Genomic DNA, 11,218 nt, shown 5'->3' with positions numbered 1-11,218 from the left:
GTCAAAAATCCAAATTAGTTTCTAGAAAAATCTGGATTTATTGTCCATACTAGAATCTATTTTAAAAAATCCAAGGAAAGGAACAAGTACTATAAGAGCTAGAAAAGACTACAAGAGAAGCTAGGTACATTACAGGAAAAATGGAAACGTGTGATATTCCAGATAATGTCTAAGGTCTAGCATTCTTTATCACTGACCAGCTAGCTAAGACATCTATTTGATGTACTCAAACACCACATATCTGTAAATCCAGAAGAATTAATTTGTTAAAGAAGCTGTCCATTATTGTAATAAGGAATAAGAAATTGATCTTATATTGGTTCAGATTTTCAATAATGCTTATTTATTAAAATCACAAAAACATTGAAATTGTATTTACAAGTTGACAGTCTGATTACCAGTCTACCAAATAAATTTCTTCATTAAAAGTATATAACAGTATTGACCAGCACTACTGAGCATAGGTATAAACATTGTGTTCTGATAGGAATAGAGTGGTGAAAAGCATTTCAGAAAATTTAACCAAAACACTGTCCTCCCAATATATAATACAGGACACTGTGTGTGTGTGTGTGTGTGTGTGTGTGTTTGTGTGTGTGTGCATGCGTGCATGCACGCGCGCACGGGGCTGGCTGGATGGGTAGAATTGCTAAAATCCTGATGCACAGTATTGTGAAATGTTTTTGGAAGACCCATATTGTTTAATATAAGTTGTGTACTAGGACTCTTGCTTCTAAATGTGTTCAGTTATTTTTCACCATATAATTTATGTGTGCCAAAACATACTACTTTTAGTTGCAATATGCAATTGTATTTCTAAAGCTACACATTTTATTTGCCTTTTTCCCTAAACATATTAAGGGAATAATAAAATGACATAATCAGAACGGGAAAAACTAGGAATCGAAAATAGCTGTTGAATTCCAAAAAACCACAAAAGATTATTCTAAGGTGATATCATTTTCTTCTCAATTCCAGCATATTTCATACTATCCATTTTTGAAGGATACCTTTAAAAGGAAATTTTCACTCATGCTTAGAGAATAGATTTTTTACAAAAACTTTTTTTTTTTTGCAAAGAAATGGTAGAAAAATAAAGGGATTCCCTCAGATCTTTGGCAGCTTTTCAGTAACCAAAATGCAGCATCTCGTATAATTTCTAGCTCAGCTGTAAAACAGACTAATTTTTTTCCCCAGATGCGTGTTGCACAGAGTATTTGGAATAACTGTTGCTTGCCTTCATGGAGTTTTGATTTTGCACCAGGATTTTATACAGAGGATGATCTTCTGTTATATCATAATTCATTTCAACTAATTGTTTACTTAATATAAATACAAAGAAAGCATCAGTGAAGAAAAAAAAACAACTTCTAAGCCTTCAGCAAGATGTTGATAATCTGTCTTGCCCACTTGAGCTCTAGCTTTCAATTTTGGTATCACAAACAATTAGGGTATTCCAACACATGTATGTTTGTAAGTATAAAAGAATTGGCTCAATCATATTGTCTTATTAAAAGGTCCCTGCCATTTGGAAATAAGAGCAACAATTCTTTCTTTTTTTTTCTATGGTTGCTGCTGATATTGTCCTTCAGTAGCTGTATAGAAATCATCAAGGACACTCTGTAAATATTCAAATGTTGGTCTCTCTTCTGCTTTATCTTTCCAGCATGTTTTCATAATATCATAAAGCTCAGAGGGGCAGGATTCCATGCATGGCATGCGATAACCACGTTGAAGGGCTGCCATTACATCAGAATTACTCATACCTGAAACAATTTTTTTAAAAAGTAAAAGTTACATTTTAATATGGCTGGTCTTATATCAAAATGAGAAGAGCTGATTTAGAAAAGGAAAATATACATTTCTAAGGTAAAACATGTGCTTATATCCATTTTATTCACAAAATGGGCAGGATTTGCTTCCTGGAGAAATGCAATATTTAGGTATATTTCTTTAACCTAGATAAATTATTTGTGAAAATCATAAAAAAAACTTCAAAACACAAAAAGAGGCTTGTTGTTTTCCAAAGGCCTAATCTAAATTTCTTATTTCTAAGCTTTGAAGAAAAAGTCTTGCCACTGTATACTCGGTTAACAAGGTTGAAATGCTCCTTGTAACCTGGGAATGAGTAGGACCAAACCTCAATTGTTTTGGCCTCCGAGTATTGCAATTGGTTCTCCAGTTTAGCAATGGCAAAATGGGCCAAAGCAAACATTTCCACCTTTGCCCACAACAATAGGAGCAATTTATCCAATTATACAAAAATAATCAGATTTACACTTTCATTGTCTAGGAAAAGATGCAACTAGTGAAGCAACCTAAGTTTTTGAATTTTAGTTACTTAATTGTGTGTTGTACTGGTGCTTTATTATTATTATATAATAAATATAATATTTATTCTTACTATAATAAAACATTGTTCCATCTGATGTACCATGTTTTCCCAAAAATAAGACCATATCTTATATTTTTTTGAACACCTAAATAAGCGCTTGGCCTTATTGCCATGCACTCAAAAGCCTGATTGGGCTTATTATCAGGGGATGTCTTATTTTGGGGGAAACAGGGCACTTGCAGCCACATTTTCCTAGCAACTTTTTCTTTTACCTTTCACCAAATAACTATGTTCAATGCATACCTTTTATTGACTCCGATACTTCTCTATATAGTAGAAACAAAACAGAACAATACATAGGAAGAAGCACAAACCTGGATAAGGAATTTTTCCAAAAGTAATTATTTCATACAGAAGAACGCCAAAGGACCACACATCTGATTTAATAGTAAAAGAACCATAGTTAATGGCTTCTGGTGCTGTCCATTTGATAGGGAACTTTGCACCTATGGAAGTACAAATAATCCCATATTAAATCTAGACATTAAGAAGTGAAAGGTAGTTAAGAAATTGGAAAGGATTGTGAAGTGATGGGGTAATGTCTTCTAAGAAAACATGAAAACCTATTTTCCTCTTCATCCCCTGCCTTACCATAATTGTCCTTCATGAACAGACAACAAGTAGGGAAAACATGCAGATCATGGTTTCTGGAATTCTTTCTACCCCTTTTCCAGCAGTGGTTATAGAAAGTCTCCATATTGTTTTCTGGGTAATGAAGTAATGTGCTTCCTCCACTTGTGTGAGTATGACACAGGAAGTTCAGGTTGGGTACATACTCTTTGTTCTGAATTGTATAATCAAGAGGGAGGGAGCCTTAGAATGGAGGAATTGACAATATATAATGTATTTCTCGCTTCCAGAGAAATACATTATATGTCTCCCTACACTCTCTCCCCACCGGATTGTTTGTAATATAGAAAATAACACATTATTCAATATATTAAATTAAATATATTAAATATATTAAAAGTTTAATTTATTACAATTTATTGATTAGAAACATCTAAGAGACCCATCATTAAATATATTAAAAGTAAAAAAAAACAGTACCAACCTTCCCTGGCTGTGTATTCATTATCTTCAATTACTCTTGCGAGGCCAAAATCAGCAATTTTACACATAAGCGCGTCTGAAACTAAAACATTTGCGGCTCTAAGATCCCGATGTATGTAATTTTTTCTTTCAATGTATGCCATCCCCTCTGCAATCTGCAAGAAGAGATAAAAAGAGATAATTTTTCTACTGTGTTGCTTATACCAGTATGTAAAAAAATAGCTAAAAAGAACTCATTAACAACAGTTTGTGTTCTATTTTAGTATGTCAGCTTTATATACAAGCTTAATATCTCCTTTTATTTGTATCTGAAGAATACTTGTAAAAATTTATAACCGTTTGTTAAAAAGTGGTGATTGTTTAAGCAATATTTTGTAAAAATTTGTCTAAAAGTTATATTTGGATCTGTTTCCAACCCAGAGGCCAGCGGTTTAAAGACAAATATGACATTTTCCATTGCTTTCCAAACAATAAAAATAGAGACAAAGTGGATGGATACTAGTTGTGTCCTATTTAAATAACTAGTATTTAAGTTATAGTTTTTAAAAATATACATTATTTGATTTTGATGGAAATTGCTTTTCTAAAATTTGTTACAACTGCAAATCTTTAAAGAGCACTTAATTTTATTTTTAAAAAAGGATTTATTAGGGTTTAAAGAGATCTTGGACAAATTCTATCTTTCTGAAAGATAGCCAGACAGGTGCCATCTGAACTTCTGGTGAAAAACTTCCAGAAGGTTGGGATAGGATACCAAAGAAATATATACAGGTAGACCTGTACATATGTACAATTTAGCCCAAAATTTCTGCTGTTAAGTGAGACATTTGTTAAGTGAGTTTTGTCCCATTTTATGACATTATGACCACTTAACAGTGGTTAAGTGAACCACTGCAGTTGTTAGTAACATTGTTGTTAAGTGAATCTGGCTTCCCCATTGACTTTGCTTGCCAGAAGGTTGCAAAAGGAGATCACATGATCCCGGGACGCTGCAACAGTATAAATATGAACCAGTTGCCAAGCATCTGAATTTTGATCATGTGACCATGGGAGTGCTACAAAGGTTGTTACTGTGAAGGACAGTTGTAAGTCACTCTTGTAACTTTGAATGGCCACTAAATGAACTGTTCTCAGTCAAGGACTATCTGTACTTCCTTTATGCCCCCACTCTTTCTAGCCCATATATGTAGGGAACCTCAAGGCTGTAGTAAGTGCATCAGTGGTGGGTTGCCCTCGGTTCGCACTGGTTCTATAGAACCGGTAATAAAACCAGCGGGAGGCTCTGCCCATTGACTCGACGTTATCAGAATGCTTCTGTGCATGCGCAGAAGAGCGCACGCGGGGGCCCATTGCAAACCGGTAGTAAAGGTAAGCAGAACCCACCCCTGAAGTGCATGTGCACCAAATAGGCCCAAACTATCTGAATCTGGCATATACTTATTAGTCAAGCCATATAGAGTCTGAAACAAGAATTTGAACTTGAATAAACAAAGTTTCTGGAAGTCGCAGTTAACCTAAGTTGAAGCTGAATTTCAGCAACTCAAAAACTGTAATACTGTAAATAGATGCCTGTACACTCTTTAAAAACCAATAAGTATACATAAAAAGAGAAACTGTTCTCTTCTTGTTCCTCTTCTTGAGGTCAGGTAATGGAAAAATATTTGTGGCTTTTCTCATTCTACTGTCATAATTGCTGAATGCTTTTTTTTTTTTTTAAATATGAGAAATATTCTTTAGATTTAAAATAAAAATGTATGATTTTTTTGAAAACAAAACTGGAATGTCCAGAGAAAATCATTCACTGCACTGGGAAAACAAAAAGAAAACCCCAATTTTAAACAGAGATATAAAATGCTGTTGATGTTAAACTAGTCTAGGCTAACAGAAAATTAAGTTCATGTTCAAAGCATACTTGTTAGACGGAATACCATTACCTAGTATTTTGATCTGTGGTATATACTGGCCTAAAGACAACCATAATTTTTATTGAAACCTACCTGAAGCTATGAAAATTTAGATCTATTTATATATATATATATTGTTCCACTGTGCTAGGTTTTGACGTGAATATCTAACAAGATAGTAATGTATTCTGGCTAGTTGCTATTTTATTTAATGGGAAAGAAAGTGAGGAAGATAAGATGAAAAACTGTTGGCCTTGGTTTTACTGCATCTGCTTCCTAGTCGTAACAGGGTCCATCCTCAAAAATGAACCTATCTTTAAGATTTTTAAACCAGTTGGAAGGAACCTAGTTTCTCTTCCTTTTTCTAAATTGGCTTGAAATCACATGGGCAATGCATTTACATGGCTAATGATTTTTCACAATGATCCAAAGATTAGTCATTATAGGTCTAAAATTCTCTTTTCTCAAGTTCATAAACGAGAACAACAATGAGTCTTCTTGGCAAGTCAAGTTCATGCCTAGTTGGCATTTCTTGTATTCTCTTTTGTAGTACTAAATAGTCATCGTGAGAACCTAAGGATTGCAAGAACTGTTCTGAAGCAGGAAAAAAAACACTTTTTCTTGCTATGTTGTTCCTTGAAGTTAGAATATGAATACTTATTCCATGACATCAGAAAAGCCCCAGACAACAATTCAGCTCTATAAACACAATTAATTACTGCTTCATAATTAAACTGAAGTTTACATAATAATACTAGCTTTGTTGATAAACCATAATTATGGTTTTCAAGGGATATTTTTACATGCTTGTAATCAGGTTGAGCCCAGTTACATCCTATTATACTATGTAGTTTGGTAACAGTTTATATACTTTAATCTAGTCACATAGATCTATTATTTTACTCTATCAACAAGAACACTTCTTAAATTTATATCTAGTTTTGTTTACCTGAGCTGAGAAATCAATGAGCTTTGGTAGTAGTAATTTTGTCCCTTCTGTACTCTTCAGAAAATCCAGTAAGCTTCCTGTGTGGATAAAGCAAGTATATTGGCAAAAAATACAAATAAAACACAAGATCATCTGATTTTCCAGATTGTGCTAAAGTATGTAATTTTAGATTAAGCTTCACTGACTAACCTACAGGTGATTGAATTTGGACCATTATGGATAAGTCCAAATTGTGAACTTTATTTTATTTTAATTTATGAACGATAGTTTTGTCCAGAAAAGAGCCAAGTTCCAGGATGAAAAGCCAACAGTTCTGCCAAGATTCAGAAGTTAATGTAGATTGACTCTCTATTTCAGATCTAATCACTATCAATAAATAATATGTTTAAAATAACATTCAATAATGCATACCTTTTGCCATAAATTCTGTTATAATGTAAATAGGTTCTTCTTTGGTGACTACAGCATATAGTCTGACCAGCTTGTCATGCTGAAGTGTTTTCATCAGATTGGCTTCTTCCATGAATGCTTGGACAGACATAGTACCAGGTTTCAAAGTTTTAACTGCCACTTTGGTATTGTTATTATAGTAACCTAGAATGAAATTGTAAGATGAATCCATTCATTATTATTTATATTCCATTAATACAAATCTACTTAAATATCTAGACATGACACTTTTACCATGCTGAATATATGGAAAAGTCCAACCTTATCCAGCCTGGTGTTCCTCACATGTTAATTGAGCTGGAAGAAGAAATTTGAATTTTGCATTTAATAAATGCAAAGTTTGTTATTCATTGAAGCAACTTTTTTTCAGGCTTCAATGCAATACAGAAAAAAGCTGCCTCTGCTTTATTGTATCCATACTTCCAAATCCTCTCTATAGAAAATTGGGGGATAAATGGCTCTTCAAGAGCACATTAAGCTCTTAAATAGCTGGATCTTACACCTAAACCACAAGAAGAAATATAATACTCATGACAAATTCATATTTAATGATATCACAAAAATCCAGAAAAAACTGTATATATTTAATTTCTTTTATATTAGGAAGCTAAGTAAATAAAATACTTTTATTTATTTATTTATCTGTTTCTCAAAACGATACAAAGTTGCATATATGACTGACATTTTGCTCCAGGTAATGAGTTAGGCCCATGACCACTCAAATAAACTGACTGGTAATGATTTTAAGTCTGAATCTTCGAGGTAGTGCTAATGGGATAACAAAATATGATTTCAGATGCATTTTTGTTCCAAAGTTTTTTCAAATTTAATTTGTATTTTATGTTGTGCACTTTTTATAAAATTTATTAGAGTGCTTGCTTCCAGGTAATGATTTCTGTATGATCAATTCTCATCAAAATAATAGAATATATTCCTGAGTGCACATATTATATAATCTTTTGAATGAGTTTTTTTCTCAAAGCAGATACTGTCTAATGAAATAGAGTTTTCTCTTTTCCATGTTATAATATAGTTCAGGTTGTAAAATGCTGTGAGATTCTTTTCTGTTTTTGGTTACTGGATTTAAAAAGTTATTCTTCTATACAACTTAAAACGTAATAAAGGATTAGTATTACCCTTTAGTATCTCCCTTTCATTAACTGTTTTGGATTTATTTGCCACACTAAAATCATTATGGAGCAAACATACATGTCCTTTTGGAAAGACAATGTCCATGAAATTTACAGACTAATTGTGATCAGTTCCAAGTCATTTCTTTATGAGGTGTATGGCAAGCTAATTTGCATGTTGGCAGACATCAGCAATAGCAAAGTTCAGTTTGGCTCTTCAGTGCAGTAATTTTGTCATTGTCTAGCAGTTACTTAAAGGGTTACAGTATGCCAAATTTAGATGTCAAAGTGGTTACATAAACAAGAGGAAACATCTTGAACCAGAAACGCCCTCCCTTTTTTTTTTACATAAAGATGCAGGAACATAACTTCCTGAAATCGGTTCTTCCTTTTGAAGATGACAGCACTTCCCTAACCTTCATTTTGCAGAATTTTTGGTATGGCTGTACTAAATAGCAAACATCCCAAGATGATGCCTGAGAAGCATATTATATCTGCATGTCTTATATTAAAATTAACAAATCAATCATCACTGTGCTGGGAAATGAAGGCATGGCCATATGGAGTTGGGTTCCTAAATTGAAAAGAGAGGCAGTCATTTGGTGGACAAATCGAGCCTGGGTAGTACAGTGGTCTAAAGCACCCTGTTATTAAGACCAGCTGCCTGCAATTACTGCAGGTTCGAATCTTGCCAGGCTCAAGGTTGACTCAGCCTTCCATCCTTTCTAAGGTAGGTAAATTGAGGACCCAGTTTGTGGGGGCAATAAACTGACTTTGTATAAATATACAAAAGGATGAAGGCTATTGCTTAGCGCACTGTAAGCCGCCCTGAGTCTCCGGAGAAGGGTGGTATATAAATCAAATTTAAAAAAAAAAATCGAAACTTGACCATGCAACTGAAGTCAAGAATCATAGTCAGCCAAGATTTGTTCTATGCTACCCAGCATTATCTTCCAAGTACTGCATAAAGCACAGTTTCATGATATGAGCAAATAGTTTTTTCTATATTCTCTGACCAAATAAATGTTCAGGGTAATTGGGCAATAACAAAGGCCCATTTGGCTTATTCATGACCTTAGGAGCTGAGACATCTGGGAATCTGGCACCATACTTTAATGCCAGGTCTGTTTTATTATTTTAATGCCAGGTCTGTGGTCAACAAAACTCCCCTCATTCGCGAGTTGATTGAGGAGGAGAATTTATATCCTTTTATATTTCAAAGCAGTGTTAAGCCAATCTAGGGCTTTGTAGTATTGTTTACATGTATTTCATGCCTCAAGATGCCAGAAAACAGCATCCTCATTTCTCAGTAATCATGTCCATGATAGATTATTACAAGGAAGACTCAGGAACCACAGTTCCCCTATTCCCTCCTCCTTAATCTCTGTGGCTGATGGTCGGATTCCGAAAGATCTCCTGTATGGAGAATTAGTGCAGGGAAAGCGCCTCAGAAGGAGACCACAGCTGCGATATAAGGATATCTGCAAGAGGGACCTAAAGGCCCTGGAATTGGACATTAACAACTGGGAAACCTTGACCTCCGATCATTCAGCTTGGAGGCTAAAGACACCATGGCCTTCTCCAATTCGAAGAGACACTTGTTCGGCAGGCTGAGCCAAAGAGGCAGTCCCAGAACCAGCGAAATCTGGGGGCTTGGCAGGGGACAGAATGTATCTGCCCTCAGTGTGGAAGGGATTGCCACTCTCAAATTGGTCGTTTTAGTCACACTAGATGCTGTTTTAGGACCTCTTTCCAGAGCACGATACCATAGTCATTTGAGACTGAAGGATGCCAATGTAATCTCTGCCATTTACATGTTATTAGCATCTGAGAAATTATCTATTTAATATGAGTACCTTACCCATCCAAACTTCTCCGAATTGACCTGCTCCAAGTTTTTTCACTAATTTGATTGAATCTCGAGGGATTTCCCAGGCATCTTTATCCCACGGTTTCTGTGGCTTAGGACTAATGCATGCTTTCTCTAGCTTTCTGCATAAGCCATCCGCTTGCTCTGTTTAAGAAACAAACATCCTATGTTAGTGTATCATTAGAAATTTTCAGTGATCATATACCTGTATTTTCTTTCTAGGGATAGGATTACTTTTTATTTCCACAGATTCTGTGGCATTTGTTTTTCATCCCCAAGTTGACTATCAGTAAGATTAGTGTGATCCTGGGATACAGCCGCAAAAAGTTATATGGGGATAATTATATTAGAACTATGTGTATTTATCCAGCTTTTCTTATTTTCAATTTAAAATTTTACTTGATGAAATGCTACCTTGTGCCATTAATAAGAAAGTATTCTATTATAGCTGCATAATCATAAAACTGGAAAGCTTTGTTAATGGTTGATAATACATACATGCATGCATTTCAGTAAACTTTGTTTTACTTTATTCATTGGTGAATATCTAGCAAAATATATTTTGCTAATTATAACAGATAAAGCAGAACTTTTTGCTTGTATCAGCCATGATATAAGGCTTCCTTGAGTGAGGGTGCCTTTCCCGCCGCCTTGAAAGAGGCGGTGGTGAGGCCCCTCCTCAAGAAGCCTTCCTTGGACCCGGCTGAATTAGCTAACTACCATCCGGTCTCCAACCTTCATTTTGTGGCGAAGGTTGTTGAGAGTGTGGTGGCACGACAGCTTCCCTGGCACCTGAATGAAGCTATCTATCTGGACCCATACCAGTCAGGCTTCAGGCAGGGATACAGCACAGAAACGGCATTGGTCGCGTTAGTGGATGATCTCTGGAGGGCTCGGGACAGGGGTTGCTCCTCTGGCTTGGTCCTATTAGATCTCTCAGCGGCTTTTGATACCATCGACCATGGTATCATGCTGCAGCGGTTGAGGGGGTTAGGAATAGGGGGCACTGTACTGTGGTGGTTCTCCTCCTTCCTCTCCGACCGTTCGCAGTTTGTGTTGGCAGGGGGGCAGAGGTCGCCTCGCATGGGGAGTGCCGCAAGGGTCAGTTCTCTCGCCCCTTCTGTTCAACATTTATGTGAAGCCGCTGGGTGAGATCATCCGTGGTTTTGGGGTGAGAGTCCATCAGTACACTGCTGACACTCAGCTGTACATCTCCACCCCAGACCACCCCAACGATGCCCTTGATGTGATGTCTCGCTGCCTGGAGGCCGTGCGGGTCTGGATGGGGAGAAATAGGCTCAGACTTCCTTCCAAGACCGAGTGGCTGTGGCTTCCTGCATCCCAATATAGTCAGCTGGTGCCATCGCTGACTATTGGGGGTGAATCTCTGCTCCCTCACAGAGAGGGCTCGCAATCTGGGTGTCCTCCTAAATGCACGGCTGTCTTTAGAAGAGCATATGATGGCCG

General features: G+C 36.0%; 1 protein-coding gene across 3 annotated transcripts in view; it reads right to left on the bottom strand.

The window, feature by feature from the left end:
- Nucleotides 1–320: 320 nt before the first annotated feature.
- LYN (LYN proto-oncogene, Src family tyrosine kinase) overlaps nt 321–11,218 on the bottom strand; it is a 40,355-nt gene continuing 29,457 nt past the window's right edge. For all 3 annotated transcript variants that reach the window (XM_034429798.3, XM_034429799.3, XM_087890576.1), the window contains exons 8-13: nt 9,743–9,895; nt 6,713–6,895; nt 6,302–6,378; nt 3,450–3,603; nt 2,710–2,841; nt 321–1,766 (exon numbers count right to left, since the gene is read on the bottom strand). In XM_034429798.3, coding sequence (XP_034285689.1) covers nt 1,564–1,766; nt 2,710–2,841; nt 3,450–3,603; nt 6,302–6,378; nt 6,713–6,895; nt 9,743–9,895 — 902 coding nt within the window. In that variant the 3' untranslated portion in view covers nt 321–1,563. The remainder of the gene's footprint in view (nt 1,767–2,709; nt 2,842–3,449; nt 3,604–6,301; nt 6,379–6,712; nt 6,896–9,742; nt 9,896–11,218) is intronic.

This window comes from Pantherophis guttatus, chromosome 3 (genome assembly GCF_059756535.1).
Source record: "Pantherophis guttatus breed Tessera chromosome 3, ASM5975653v1, whole genome shotgun sequence".
In the NCBI taxonomy this organism is placed as follows: Eukaryota; Metazoa; Chordata; class Lepidosauria; order Squamata; family Colubridae; genus Pantherophis; species Pantherophis guttatus.
The sequence above is the reverse complement of the archived record's forward strand: the minus strand, read 5'-3'. Positions and strand labels throughout refer to the sequence as shown.